Source organism: Strongyloides ratti (assembly GCF_001040885.1).
Source record: "Strongyloides ratti genome assembly S_ratti_ED321, chromosome : 1".
Classification (NCBI taxonomy): domain Eukaryota; kingdom Metazoa; phylum Nematoda; class Chromadorea; order Rhabditida; family Strongyloididae; genus Strongyloides; species Strongyloides ratti.
The window spans coordinates 6,576,579-6,592,269 of record NC_037307.1 but is presented as its reverse complement, the minus strand read 5'-3'; the positions used below and the strand labels follow the sequence as shown (position 1 = coordinate 6,592,269).

The following is a 15,691-nucleotide window of genomic DNA, read 5'->3' as shown; positions in this document are numbered from 1 at the left end:
AAACAAAAACTTGAACCTCTTATAGAATTTTAAATCAAAAATTAATAAAAACAATAGTCACGTTTACTTTTTTTAAAAGTTTTAATAACAAAAAAATTAACAAAGTGATTATAAAAATAAAATATAATATTAATCATCTTCTTCATCACTAAAGCCAGGGGGTAAATCTAATGGAGCATTTCGTGCTTCCTCAGATTCCCTTGTTATTTTTTCAATATATTCTTCTTGAGCTTTTATGATTTCACTGGAACTCTTACAATTTGCATATAAATCAAGTGCTTCTTTATTCATTTTAATAAAATTCAAACCCCATTTAAATTTTGACATTATAACGTTTGCAGCATCACGTTCACCAATAATATATAAACCAGCTGCTAATGCCTCAACACAAGTTAACTTACAAGGTTTTCCATAATTTACAGGATTAGCTGCTATCATAAAAGGTAACAATCTGTGTTCTTGAGCTTTAACCCTATTTAATGGAGTGTTATCTACTTCATTCCATGAACAATCAACAACAGCTAAACCATTTTTAATTATAAAATCTCTATCTGCTGGTGATAATGTTGAAGTACCAGTTGGAGATAAAACTAAACCAGGAAATTTGTAGGAAAATTTTTGCAATTCTATTAAATTAAAACGCATCAATTTTCTTCCTGAACATCTTTTTGGATCACATTGATTATAATCAAACATTTTTAAGATACATGGCATTTTAAAATTCGAGATATCTACACTCTCATCAATGTCATCTTCACATGATAAATCAGATCCAACTTCTTCTTCTTCTTCGCTTCCAGAATTTATAGGCTCCCGGATTTCTTCATTTTTATCTCTTCTTTTTGTTTTTTTATCTTTATTTTGAAAATTTCCTTTCTTATGACGCATTATTATTTATTAGAAATAGCAAAAGAAATTTTAACAAAAAAAAATATTAAAAGTATTTACAAAGATAGGAAATTGGGAAAAAGTTTATTCAATAAAAAAAAATTATTACCAAAACCACCAATTTTTTTTTATATTACATTTGTTATCAATTACATTGTCAATACCAATTACTTCGGATAAAGATTTAAATCCATCTTTTTCAATAAGTTCAGATAATTCTCTTTTGATTTTTCCAATAACAGGAAATCCTTGATAAACCATAGCGGAATATATTTGAACAAGTGATGCACCGGCTTTTATTTTTTCATAAGCATCTTTTCCATTTTCTATTCCACCACTACCAATAATTGGAATACTTCCTTTTGTTAATTGGTACATCTCTTTAATACATTTCGTACTTAAATCTTTCAATGGAGCACCACTTAATCCACCAGTTTCATTTTTAAATTCACTTTCCAAAGAAAAATTTCTACAAATAGTTGTATTACTTACAATTACCCCATCAATTTTATATTTTTTATCAGTTATTACATTTGCGATATCACGCTTATCTTCGGTAGTTAGATCTGGTGCTACTTTCAACAATAATTTAGTTTCTTTATCATTGTCTTGGCAACGTTTTTCGTTTACAGCAGTAATAATTTTTATCAATTCATCCTTGGATTGAAGTGAACGAAGACCAGGTGTGTTAGGTGATGAAATATTAATAACTATATAATCTGCATATTTTGAAAAAGCTAACATTCCTAACTGATAATCAACTTTGGCATCAGTTTGATGTTTATTTTTTCCAAGATTAATTCCTAATGGTACTTGATTTTTAAAATTAAATGCTTCTTTAACTCTTTTTAATACAGCATCTAATCCATCGGAATTGAAACCATATCTATTAATAATACCACGATCTTCAATTAATCTAAATACTCTTGGTTTCGGATTACCTTCTTGCTGTTGTGGTGTAACAGAACCAATTTCTATAAATCCCCATCCCATATTTTTCATACCCTTTATTGCTTCTCCATTTTTATCAAATCCTGCTGCTATTCCCAATGGATTGTTAAATTCTTTGCCGAATACATTTGTCTTTAAATTGTCATATTCTTTAAGATTTTGTCCACATCTAGGATACAAACCATACTTACAAGCAATAACAGCTAAACGATGAGCTTTTTCACCATCTAAATATTTATGAGTTAATGGCATAACAACTTCTTTATAAAATTTTTCACTTCCAGATACTAGCTGAATACCAACAAAAGCAATACCACCACCAACAAATATAGGAATCATTCCTTCACGAATAAATTTGACAATCTGCTGTCTAGGAGTATGAGAACGATACATTTCTAAATAATCATGATGATAAAAAATTAGATATTAAAATATAAAGAAAAAATTTAATCGATAATAACTTATCATTAATTAGTCTATTATAAAATTATATTATGAAAAATGAACACCTTCCCATATTGTCTTAACACGAATATTATGGATTTATCTAAACATAAACAATACTCCTTCTTCCAACAATTATTAAACCTTATATGGGAATTTGCATAAAATTTCCTATTATGTTTATTAAGTCCAAATAACAATGGGAATAAAAAAATTTTTATTTAAATATTTTTTTAAAAACAAACACGTCATCGGATATTTTATTGACAGTATAATTGTGTTCACAAACATTATACAAATAAATCTTCCTCGTGTCGCATTGATTAATTTTCTGATTATTTTTACCTGTAATAAATTTTATTTTCAGATATCTAAATCGTCACCCTGGCTTCTTCATCATCCCAAATTACTATGGCTAATGTAGTCGAAAAGACTCGTGAAAAGCTGGATAAAGTAAAAACAAGGCTTGGGAGGTATTTTTTTAATAAAAAATTTGTATATTTTTTTATTTTATAGAACATTAGGAACTCCAATGAGATTAAGAGATTTAATTCGATTAATAAGAACAGCTAGAACAGCAGCTGAAGAAAGAAGTTTAGTGGATAGAGAAAGTGCTAATATTCGTGAAGCATTACGTGATAATGATAATCATTGGAAAGGAAGAAATGTTGCTAAACTTTTGTATATTTATATTCTTGGTTATCCGGCTCATTTTGGACAAATGGAATGCATGAAAATGTTAGCAATGCCTAGGTTTACCGATAAAAGAATTGGATATTTAGGAGCTATGCTTTTATTGGATGAAAGAAGTGAAATTCATTTACTTGTAACTAATTCAATTAAAATTGATTTAACTAATTCAAATCAATACATAACAGGTTTAGCTTTATGTACAATGGGCTCTGTAGGTTCTTCAGAAATGTGTAGAAACTTAGCTACAGAAGTTGAAAAGTTATTAAAATCAAGTAGTGCTTATACTAAGAAAAAAGCTGCTTTATGTGCTTATAGAGTAATAAAAAAAGCTCCAGAATTATTAGAAATATTTATTCCAGCTGCTAGTCAATTATTGCACGAAAAAAGTCATGGTGTATTAATTTCAGGAATGACATTGATAACAGAAATGTGTGAAATATCACCGGATGTTAGAAATCATTTTAGAAAATCAGTCCCTACATTAGTTTCACTTTTAAGAAGTCTTTTATCAAATAGATATTCTCCAGAACATGATATTAACGGGATTGCAGATCCATTTTTACAGGTTAAAATTTTAAAATTACTCAGAATTCTAGGAAAGGATGATGCAAAAGCTAGTGATGCAATGAGTGATGTTTTAGCTCAAGTAAGTACTAACACTGACTCATCGAAAAATGTTGGAAATGCTATACAATATGAAACTGTTCTAACAATAATGGAAGTAAAATCTGATAATGGTTTAAGAGTATTGGCTATAAATACTTTGGGAAGATTTTTATTGAATGCTGACAAAAATATACGTTATGTTGCTCTTAATACACTTTTAAGGGCTGTTGATATTGATAATCAAGCAATTCAAAGACATAGACCAACAATTGTAGAATGTCTTAAGGATCCTGATGTTTCAATACAAAAAAGAGCTATGGAATTGTGTTTTGTGTTAATCAATAAACAAAATATTACACAAATTGCTCAGGAAATATTAAATTTTATAGAAAAAGCAGATCCAGAATTTAAAGCTGAATGTGCATCTAAAATGTATGTAGCAACTGAACGTTTTTCACCTAATTATGCCTGGCACATAAACACAATGATCAGTGTTCTTAAGATAGCTGGTAATTATGTACCTGATGAAATTGTCAGTTGTATGATTCAGTTGATTTCTTCACAAAATGAACTTCAATCATTTGCTGCATTAAATCTTTTCCGTGCAGCAAATGAAGAATCATCAATAAAATGTCAACCGTTACTTCAAGTAGCGTTTTGGTGTATTGGGGAATTTGGTGATCTTCTGTTGTCTGCTGTTGATGATAATGGAGATGGCGTCTCTCCTGAAGATGTTATTAATTTATTTGAAAGAATACTACCAAGCAGTTTAATTAAAAACTCAACTAAAGGATATGGTTTAATTGCTTTAGCAAAATTAGCTATAAGATTTGAAGCTTATGATAGTAGAATTAAAGGATTAATTAATATGTATACAACTCATATGAATATGGAATTACAACAAAGAGCTGTTGAATTGACAAATGTTTTAAGTAGGACAGATCTTAAAACTGGAACTCTTGAAAGAATGCCAACAATAACTTATAATTCTTTGAATGCTGCAGCTGCTCCTATTGAAAGTGATGAGCGTGAAGATAATTTTATTCCTCAAAATGGTGTATCTGAAGATGTAAATTTACTTGGATTTGATTTTACATCTGATTCAGCTCCACAATCAAAAGCTGAAGTTGGAACATCATCTGTACAAAAAGATCTTTTAGATTTATTAGGTGATGGAATTCCTCAAATTCAACAGAATACTTCTAATAACAATATGTTACTTGATCTTTTAGGTGGTAGTAATTCAACAGTTACAAAACAAAATGGCACAGATTTATCCTTTGTAAATATTGAAACACCAGCAAAGATTGTTATAAATCAAGCTGGAATGGAAGTTCAAATGATGGTTGACCAGAAGTTTGGAGATTTTGCATTACTTAGATTTATAGCAACGAACAATACTCCTCTTCCTGCAAAAAATGTACTTTTCCAGGTTGCTGCTACAAAAGCATATAAAATTGAGATAATGCCACCATCTGGTAATGAATTAGCTGGATGTGGTGATAATACAATAACACAAATGTTAAAAATAATGAAAGTTCCAAATGCACCAGCAATGTCTTTGAAATTAAGACTTAAATTAGAATATATTTTACGTGAAGAATCAAAAGTACTTCAAACGGATATTTCAGACTTTGGTGATATTGGATTATAATTTAAAAATATTGTATTAGTTTTTTTTTTTTGTTAATTTAAGCAATCGTACCAGAAAAATTTTTAGTTTTATAACATATTCAAAAAAATAATATAATAAATTATTTTACCTTTGTCTTTATTTTTATTTAATATTTTAACTTTACTTTTAAAAATTTCTCTGTATAATAAACCTTAAATGTATATCAATTTTGTTGCAAAATACTGATTATTTCTAACCTATTTATATTATCATTCTTTCATTTTAAATGACGACATTTATAAAATTTATTAATTTTTTTTTTTATATAATACGTATTTATCTAAAAATTGTATCTTTTATGGTTGTTTTAATTTTTAAAATAAAATAAAACATCATTTAATGTTTTAATATTGAACAGGTGGTGTAATTGTTTGAAAATAGGAGTGGTTATGGTAATAAAAACAGCTTTCTATTATTTTTAAAACAAATTTATATTATTTAAAATTTTCTAAACAATAAGTAAATATTCTTTCCTAAAATTTTTCTATTTATACAAAAAAAATTTTAAATCAATTTATCATATTTTACTCACAAAATTGTACAAATTTTTATAATAAAATATTAAAAGAACATATTACATAAGTAGATTATAACGTTATGCTAGGAAGTCAATATATTGTCTTTGTCAATCGTTTGTAAGAAAATTAAATTGAGTTTATAAATAATATTTTACATTATATATATATATATATATTTATACAATTTAACAAAAAGATTTAGAGTTTTTATAAAATACCAGAAACTAGATTATTACTTGTCTTTCTTTTCATTTTACGTCTTATCTTAATTGATTCTCGATTAAATTGATCATATGTTTAACAACTTAAAAATGAAATTTTTAATAGACTATTTAAATAAAGTTTTGATAATAATTTTTATTAAGTATGAAGTATTTATTTACACATATTTTCTAAACATATTTCAATATATACATATATTAAATTTTGAAATATAATGTATAAAGTAACATAATTATATATAAATTGTTTATATTGTATCAAATAACTTTTCGTTGCATATTTAATAAAAAAATTTTCTACAAAGATTATTAATATAAGTATAAAGCAAATATTAATAAATTTTATATATATCATACATATAATATAAATAATTTATATTATTTTATGGTAGTCAAGAAAATTGTCTTTTCTTTTGTGTAAATTTAGGTATAATTATCTATTAATTTAATAATATATATTTATTAATAATTAAATGTTAAATAACTTCTTATTTATTAGATATTTTTTATAAAAAAAAAAATTTTAAAAAAAAATTATGTCTGTCAAACAATTAAATAGTAATAAAATAAACTATTTATAAGTATAAGATCTTTTATTCATTTATTTTATAATTATTTATATATATAAATATATGTATTTTTTTTATTATAAGGATTCTTTATGTATTTTAAAAAAAAAATATTTCTTTAAATAATAAAATATAAATATTTATGATAATATTATAAATTTCAGAAATTAAAAGAAATTTTTATTATGGCTCCTTCTAAAAATATTTTATCAATTTCATCTAGTTGTACTTCTTCTTCTAACGGCATTAAAATATCTTTAGAGGAAGAAAGTATGTGCTATGATAATAGGATTACTAAAAATTTATCTAAAACAGACAACTTTTTACCAAAACATATTGATGGCCCTAAACATAAGACTAACGTAAATACATTCAATAACACAACTGATGATAAAAGTAATTTGGATAATTTAACTAAAAATATGGGTGAAAATTTAATGACTAATCATTATCCCAAAAATTGTACTCAAGAAAATAATACCAAAAATGATATGACTAGTAATAAAGATTCTGATAATGTATTAATGTTTGATACTTCAACTAATACATATGGATGGATTGCAAAAGGTTCTAAGAAACCAATAGACCATCGATTACCATTTCAAAGACCACCATTAATTCATGTATGTTTTATATTTTACTACTATTATATTATTTATTTTTGTATTTTTTTTTTCTAGTGTGTTAAACAATTACCATTTGCCTTACGTTATCTTGGATATTGGCTTAAAAATTTTAAAAATAGAGAAGAATTATTTATTAATGGTTTTGAACCATATTTTCATCATCCATATTATGGTGTACCATTAGGTGGTATTGGAACCGGAAGTATTGGTAGAGATTTTAGAGGAGGATTTTGTAAATTTTCTCTTAGACCTGGTATTGTAGAACAAGAAGTAAAATTTATCAAAGCTAATCAATTTATATTATCAATTAAAAAAGATGGAACAACTATATACCAAAAAGTACTATCAGCTATATTAACAATGAATAAAAAAAAGAAAAAATTAAATAATATATTAAAAAAAAAAAAAGATTACCTTTCATCTTGGGAATTTAATTTTCCTGAAGATGATTTAGAGTATCGTGGATTATATCCAAGATCATGGACTAAATATAATATAAAAGAGTGTAATGTTATTGTAATATGTAAACAAACATCACCTGTCATACCACATGATTATAAAAATTCATCACTTCCAACAAGTATATTTGAATTTGAAATTGAAAATAATTCTGATGATGATTTAGATATTAGTATATTATTTACATGGAGAAATGGTACAGGTAATATTAAATGGAATAAAGAGGGACATTGTGAAACAAAATCATTTAATATAACTGAAAATAATAATATTATAAAAGGTGTTACATTAAAAAATACAATTTCTGGAATGAATTGTATATATGGTTTAAGTGGTATAGAGAAAGAAAGTCAAAATATTAGTATTTGTGAAAAATTTAATCCTTCTGGTGATGGGTATAATATATGGAATGAATTAAAAAATAATGGAAAAATTGAAAAAATTGAAGATAATTATTTTAATAATAATGAAATTGGTGTAGGAGTTTGTATAACTCAAAATATAAAAGCACATAAAAAAGATTCTTATATATTTAATCTTGTATGGCATATGCCAATTATTTATTTTGGTAAAAAAAAACGTTTAATGAAAAGAAGATATACAAGATATTTTGGGTGTGATGATAACGCAATTACCAATTTAATAACATATTCATTTTTAAATTATATAAATTGGTCAAAAGCAATAGATGAGTGGCAGGATCCTATATTAAAAAATAATGAATATCCGGATTGGTTTAAAAGTGCACTTATTAATGAACTATATTATTTAACAGATGGTGGAAGTGTATGGATTGAATATGATGATGAATGGGAAAAAAATGAACCATCTATTAGTGAGTATACTAAAAATGTTCTTAAAGAATATGGTCGTTTTGGGTATATGGAAAGTTGGGATTATAGAATGATTAATACTTATGATGTTCATTTTTATGCTTCATTTGCATTAGCAACACATTTTCCAGAAATTGAACATAGTATTGTTTCAGATTTTACTGATCAAATTGATCGATCAGAAAATAAATTAACAAAATATTATATGGAAAATGTTAAAGCACCTATTAAAACACCACAAAGATTACCTCATGATCTTGGTAATCCAGCTCTAGAACCTTATATAAATAGTAATTGTTATGTTATGCATGATACAGCTCATTGGAAAGATTTAAATTTAAAATATGTTTTAACAGTTTATAGAAATTATTTAATTTTAAGAAATAATGATATGGAATTTTTAAAATTTGTTTATCCAAAAGTTAAATCTCTTATAGAAGTTGGTATAACTGAATGGGATATAAATAATGATGGAATGATAGAAAATTTTGGTGCTGCTGATCAAACATATGATGCATGGAAAATGGTTGGTTGTAGTAGTTATTGTGGATCATTATGGTTATCAGCTTTAAGAGTTTCAATTGAAATGGCACGTGATATAGGTGATATTGAGGGAGAAGAAAGATATAATAATATTTTAGAAAAAGCTAAATGTGTTTTTAATACAAAATTATGGAATGGTAAATATTATAATTTTGATGAATCACGTTTAAGTAGTAGTACAATTATGGCAGATCAATTAGCTGGTTATTGGTTTTTACATAGTATTTCAAAAGATTTAGCACAATCTATTTTACCTTTTGATCGTGTATATTCATCTTTAAATACTGTTTATGAATATAATTGTAAAAAATTTAATAATGGAAATATGGGTGTTGTTAATGGAATGAAACCAAATGGTAAAATTGATACTGATCATATTCAGGCAGATGAAATGTGGACAGGTATAACATATGCAGTTGCCTCATCATTAATTCAAATTGGTGAAGTAGAAAAAAGTTTTGAAATTGCATATGGTTGTTATAATACATGTTATAATAACACAGGTCTTCAATATCAAACACCAGAAGCATTATATTCAAAAAACTTTTATAGAGCAATAGGGTATATGCGTCCCCTAAGTATTTGGGCAATGAATTGGGAATTAACAAAAAAAGAAAAAGCAAATTAACTAAATTTAATATTTGTAATTAGCAAAAAAAGTAGCATTTAATTGATATTGAATTAAAAATAAACCTTTTTATTAATATTTGCATTTTGCAAAAAATACGAGATATATTTTTGCATAATATATTGTAATAAATTTTTTTATAATTTTAACATTATAATTTAATTATTCCCATTACAATTAAATTTTTAAAATATATTTTTTGTATAAAGAAATGTTAGAAATAAAAAAATCCAAATAATTTATTTGACTTTGGAGACGTTTCAATCTTTCAATTTAAAATATTGTTATTAAATGTATTTTTTTTTTCTAGCAAAAATGATACAATTTAAATTTATTACTCTCCTAGCCTTTTTGCATATTAATTAACTATACATATCCCTCATTTTTATAATAAGCTAATTAATCACCTATTAATAAATTTTAAAAATTAGTTTTAATTTATTTAAAATTTTATAATTCCACTAATAACATTTTTATATAACCAAAAACAGAGTATCAATAATTTTGAAATATCTTCTTACCATTTGTTAACAACCTAAAAAGAAACCACAACATTAATTATAAAGTTTGTGTTATACTAATTTAATGCAAATAAAAGATGAATAAATTTTTTTTTATGTTTATGGTAATTTGATAAATGAGAAGTATAATGAAACTATTAAGAAATAATTATAAAAATTTTGGTGTAATTAAAAACGAATACGTGTTAAAATTTTTTCTAAATATAATTTACTATAATTTAATATTCAAAATTTAGAAATACAATAAGGTTAATATTTAATTTATAAATAATATTCAAATTTATAACCTTTATTTCTATTAAAATTCAAAATTAATATACTGTTTTTAAAATTCAAATTTTGTATTATATATATATATTATGAATTTTGTATTATTTTGCATTTAAAAAAATTTTTTTTTACATTATCTTATATCATTTTTTTAGGAGGAAAACAAAAATTAGGTCTGCTGAACTAAAAACAGATTCAATGAAGCTTCAATGAATATTCAAAAAAAATTATAAAAAAGAATCGTAAGTTGAAAAATCATTATACAAGTACAATCATTTAGATCATTGAGCATCAAATTTCAATTTATTTTTAAAATTTAAATATAATGCAATTTAATATTTAAATTTTAAATAAGAAACAAATTTTTGCATGGATATGTTTAATTGTACGACAACGAATTCAAAATTTTTTCTAAAAATGAACAAAAGGAATTATAATGAAGACCACCATGTGATGGAGTTTGAATTATAGGGCAAGTTTAACGAACAGAAAAAGACATGTTGTTTATATTTCTGTTAAAAAACCTGACAATGAAACACTTTTGAACGTTAAAAAATTTTATTTATTGACTCTATAATATACCTTGAAGAACAACTTGGAATCAAGAATAAGACTGTTACTTACAGTGCTGATTTAAATATCTAATTCCAGATGTACGTATTAACAATATAAATGAAATTTGGAATGGATACAAGCCACTGATTTTACCAAGAGTTGAAAAAACATATGGGTGGTAAATTCTGGGAATTTGATGGGAAATTAGTAAAATTTTTAGGGAATACTTTCTCTCTACCTTAAAAGTAGTTACTTATGATTAACAAAAAATTTTTATTTCGATTAGTTGTTATGTAAGCATAAAACTTTAAACAATAAATTATTCAAATTTTGAATGAAAAAACAAATTTTATTTCTACCAAAATATATAATTAAAATTTTGTTAAAAAATGTTTTGTTTCACAAGTTATATTCACATCTTTTTTTTATTATAAAAATTGAAAAAAATAAATTTATACAACACCGATTCTAAAACTGATCCATATTTATACATACCTTTTTATTTCCAAATATTGTCAATCAACAATTTTTTTTTATTTAATCCTATTATTTCTTATTTATAAGAATTTTTTTTAATATATAATATTATTAATTTTAAAAAACAAAATTTTAATGGCTTTTTTTAGTCTTATATATAAGTAATTTATCAAATATATATTACATAATGTAGAAGTTTTATTCCAGTACATAATTAGATATGTTTTTAACAATACAAAATATATACTATTTAAATTTTTTTTCAACATAAAATTCATATCATTAAAGTAATCTCAATGATACTTGCCTAATATAATTATTTTATGCATATAATTACAATATATTTATGATGTTTTGTGATACTTAATATATATGATGTTTTTGATTTCAATAAAATAATTTAATTAACATTGTTGACTTTGAAAAAATACTGCTAAAAAAGAAATGAAGTTTTAAAAAAAAAAATTGTAAACATTGAAGAATGTTTCATTGATTATCTAATCCAATTTTAATATTCAATAGCGGTTAAAGAAAAGGTGACTATTATAAAAATCTTTTAATTCTTCTAGATAATTGTGGTAATTAAATGATTATTTATAATAAATTTGTAAATATTTTTAATATAAAAAACACATAAAAATAAATTTTACCTCTCAATTTACTTGTTTCTAAAAATTAAATACGATAAAAAAAATACATTAAAATGGAATAAATTTTTTTATTAAATTTATAATTTAATGTTATAAAAAAAATATAATCTAAAAGTAATCTAAAACTATTTTAATAAAAATTGTTTTTTATTTATTATTGTTTTCAGTAAATATATAACGTGAAAAAAATATATAAATTTTTTTTTTGACAATAAATTGAGCATTTTATGTTGGCAGAATTGCAGTCATGTCCGAGCGGTTAAGGAGAGTGATTAGAAATCACTTGGGCTTTGCCCGCGCAGGTTCGAATCCTGCTGACTGCGTATCTTTTTCAACCATTTTATAATTTATAAAAAATAACTTTAGATGATTATTTTTACAATCAAGACATTCAATTATATATATAAAAGGAAAATTATTAAAAAAAAACCTTTTAACTAACCTTATTATTAGATTTTTTTTTCTAAAATGATTTATTATATCTATTGTAAAAAATATATGGAATATCGCTGAGCATTATTTTCATTAGTGCAATGATGTTCTTTATTTACGTTATAATTATAAAAATAAATTGAAAATTTAGTGCTTTAACTACTTTAGATATTTCCACACTTGTTGTAATATTATGTAATATTTTTTCTTTTATATTACAAAAGTGGTTTATAAATTTATTGCGCTACTCTTATAAACATTTTTAATATTGTAAACAATAAACTTAAGATCTTTACATAAATTTTAATTGACAAAAGATTTGACTCAAGGAACTAACTATTACATATATATATATTTTATTTATTTTTAAAAATTTAATATATTTAAATACACTTTGATAATATATATATATATATATATATATCATTTGATAATTAAAAATTAATAACATTTTCTTAACTACAAATTATGAATATAATATTTTTATGTAATATCTGAAGTGATGATACATAACAAGTTTTAACTTTTAAAATTACCAGTTGATTTATCTTTATCCTTTTGTTGTTAAATTATGCCAGTGATTAAAATTTTTTACTTACATTAACTAAACATTTTTACCTGTTTTTTTTTATAATAGCTTGTAAATAGTTACTTTAATTTTTATAAGTCATATATATGTAAATTTTATGTTGTTATATATAATGTTACAGTTAGAAATTATGTTGATTTATTAATAAAAAAAATAAAAAGTTATTATTATTTTTTTTTAATATAAAAGAATAGTATTAATAAAGAAAGGTTGTTTTTTTTTGTATAAAATGATATTATTTCTATTATTAATTGTGTTCTTTTTAAATGTATATAATGAAATAGTTGATACATCATTTACTATTTTCTTAAATGAAAGAAATTTATTTGATTCCTTTATATTAAATGTTAATGGCATAGTCATAAAGTATATCGGCATATATATATATTATACCTTTATATTAATATTATAATATAATGCATATTTATAAACAATCACCTTCTATTATATTTATTATTAATCCATATAAGGTGGAGTTAAAATGGTAGAAATTATTTGATGAAGAAATTGTTGAGGAGACCTCCTGTTGTAGTACAATCATATCTAAATTGTTTATAATATATATGTATGATGAAAAGACATTGTAAGATATATTATTTATATATATAAGAATTGGTTTAGAGATCTTTCCATAAAAAGAGAAATGATGGACCTGCCTTTAAAAAGGTTATTTAAAATAATGTTATATTGTAAATGTTAGATGACCAAATGTTGCGTTTATTTATATTTAATTTCCTCATTTTTATATAATTCATGCATATATTTATATTTATTTATTTTTTTTTAGATCAATGTTATCATCACCATTATTATTATCTTTATCATCTGTATGTGCACTTTTGGGATTATCATTTTTGGTAATTTCTATTCTTAGTGATGATTGGACAGAACATAAAGTTAGCAGAAGTATTATTATTGCTGCAATGAATAGACAACCAGATTTATCTGAAAATTTAAAAGATGCCGTATCACATAATTCTCTTTATTATTCTCGTTCAAATGGTCTTTTTCATATTTGTTTTCCTGATGATGTACCATCCGGTATAGGATCATATTCTAAATTTGGTTCTATCTGTATAACAAATAATGACTATTTTCCAGATACAATTGTTAGAGAATCTTTTAATGATAAACAAGTAGAAAGATTATACTTTATGAGAACAACTATTATTTTATATGCTATAGGACTTATTTTTATTACTTTTTGTTTTATAATTGGATTTTTTGGATGTTGGAAACGATCAACAAAATATATTATGATAACAGCAATTATGATGATACTTTCGGTTCTTTTTCTTTCAGCAGCCATGATTTCATGGCATTATGTATTATATCTTGAAAGAAATGTTCTTGATGTTCAACCATTTTATAAAGCATGGGAACCAATTCTTAAACAAGCAACTAAATTTTCTATTGGATGGTCATATCTTGTATCATGGATTGGTATTGGATTTGTACTTTTTGCTGGAATATTTATGCTATGCTCACATAAAGCTATGAAAGTAAGTTTATTAATATATATTACTCCTTAAAAGTACTCAAAAGATAATTATCTATGTCCTTGACCCAAGTTTTTAGAAAACTTTTCTTAAATATTTTACCTAAGTAAACTTTTTAATAATATTTCTTTTTAGAATGAAGATGAAAAAGCTTTTGAAAGTAAACATAATGCTTATATGATGGCAAATTATTATGACAAGGCTGCAATGGTTCCTTATGGTTATGGAACTTATAGTGGTTATGGAGGTGCTGGTGCATTTCCTGCAGCATACTATAATACATATGTTCCTCAAATACCTCCACCAATAAATAATCATTATGGATATATGACTTATGGTCATTAATATTTATAATATTATATATTATAAATTTAATAATAATGCCTTGCCACTCAACAACGGGTGTAAATAATACTTTTGTTATAATATAAAAAGTCCATTTAGAATAATATATTTTGTTCTTTAATTTGAACAATATAAATAATAATAAAACCACAAAATACCAACACTTAATTATGCATTTAACATTTCATTCCATATAATTATTTTATAATTAAATATTTTAATAAAGTTTTTTATTAATGCTATTTTTAAAATTGTTTATTTAGTTAAAAAAAAATAATTTACAAACTGTTTTTTTTTTAATAATAATAATGGTAAAAATAGTATTTTAAAGGATTTCAATCTTGATTTCTTATATAATAAAGAAAATTATAAGGTTTAGATTATAAAAAGATAATAAGTTATATAATCTCAATTGTAAGAATTTAAAGAATGTTTATTACTTACAAAATTTATTAGCGTTATCAATTAAACAATAACAATCATAAGTATCATAGTGGTTCACTAATATAAAAGAATATTGATATTTATCAAAGTTGTTATTAATAATTAGGCAAATGATATAATATATTTTTAAAAGTTATAATAATAATAACAGTATAAAACCATCAAAAGTATTAAATATAAATTAAAAACAATACTTTAATTTTGTCATGTATTAAAGATTTTTTAAATAATTTAAATAAATTGTTATTATTTTAC

The 15,691-nt window shown here is 23.4% G+C and overlaps 5 protein-coding genes across 5 annotated transcripts; 3 read left to right on the top strand and 2 right to left on the bottom strand.

The window, feature by feature from the left end:
- Positions 1-129: 129 nt before the first annotated feature.
- On the bottom strand, positions 130-888 carry SRAE_1000207600 (Ribosome biogenesis protein TSR3 homolog; the record flags this gene model as incomplete). The annotated part of the gene is made up of 1 exon (XM_024649109.1): positions 130-888. One exon carries the CDS (start codon positions 886-888, stop codon positions 130-132), a length of 759 nt encoding a protein of 252 aa, XP_024503019.1.
- Positions 889-993: 105 nt separating this feature from the next.
- Positions 994-2,232, bottom strand: SRAE_1000207500 (Dihydroorotate dehydrogenase (quinone), mitochondrial; the record flags this gene model as incomplete). The annotated part of the gene is made up of 1 exon (XM_024649108.1): positions 994-2,232. One exon carries the CDS (start codon positions 2,230-2,232, stop codon positions 994-996), a length of 1,239 nt encoding a protein of 412 aa, XP_024503018.1.
- A 462-nt stretch (positions 2,233-2,694) lies between these two features.
- SRAE_1000207400 (Adaptor protein complex 1, gamma subunit) lies at positions 2,695-5,236 on the top strand (the record flags this gene model as incomplete). The annotated part of the gene is made up of 2 exons (XM_024649106.1): positions 2,695-2,756; positions 2,800-5,236. 2 exons carry the CDS (start codon positions 2,695-2,697, stop codon positions 5,234-5,236), a joined length of 2,499 nt encoding a protein of 832 aa, XP_024503017.1.
- A 1,514-nt stretch (positions 5,237-6,750) lies between these two features.
- SRAE_1000207300 (Non-lysosomal glucosylceramidase) lies at positions 6,751-9,654 on the top strand (the record flags this gene model as incomplete). Its single annotated transcript, XM_024649105.1, has 2 exons — positions 6,751-7,188; positions 7,246-9,654. 2 exons carry the CDS (start codon positions 6,751-6,753, stop codon positions 9,652-9,654), a joined length of 2,847 nt encoding a protein of 948 aa, XP_024503016.1.
- A 4,057-nt stretch (positions 9,655-13,711) lies between these two features.
- SRAE_1000207200 (PMP-22/EMP/MP20/Claudin superfamily-containing protein) lies at positions 13,712-14,992 on the top strand (the record flags this gene model as incomplete). Its single annotated transcript, XM_024649104.1, has 4 exons — positions 13,712-13,731; positions 13,770-13,814; positions 13,936-14,650; positions 14,783-14,992. The coding sequence occupies 4 exons, from the start codon at positions 13,712-13,714 to the stop codon at positions 14,990-14,992; spliced, it is 990 nt and encodes a 329-aa protein (XP_024503015.1).
- Between the last annotated feature and the right edge of the window lie 699 nt (positions 14,993-15,691).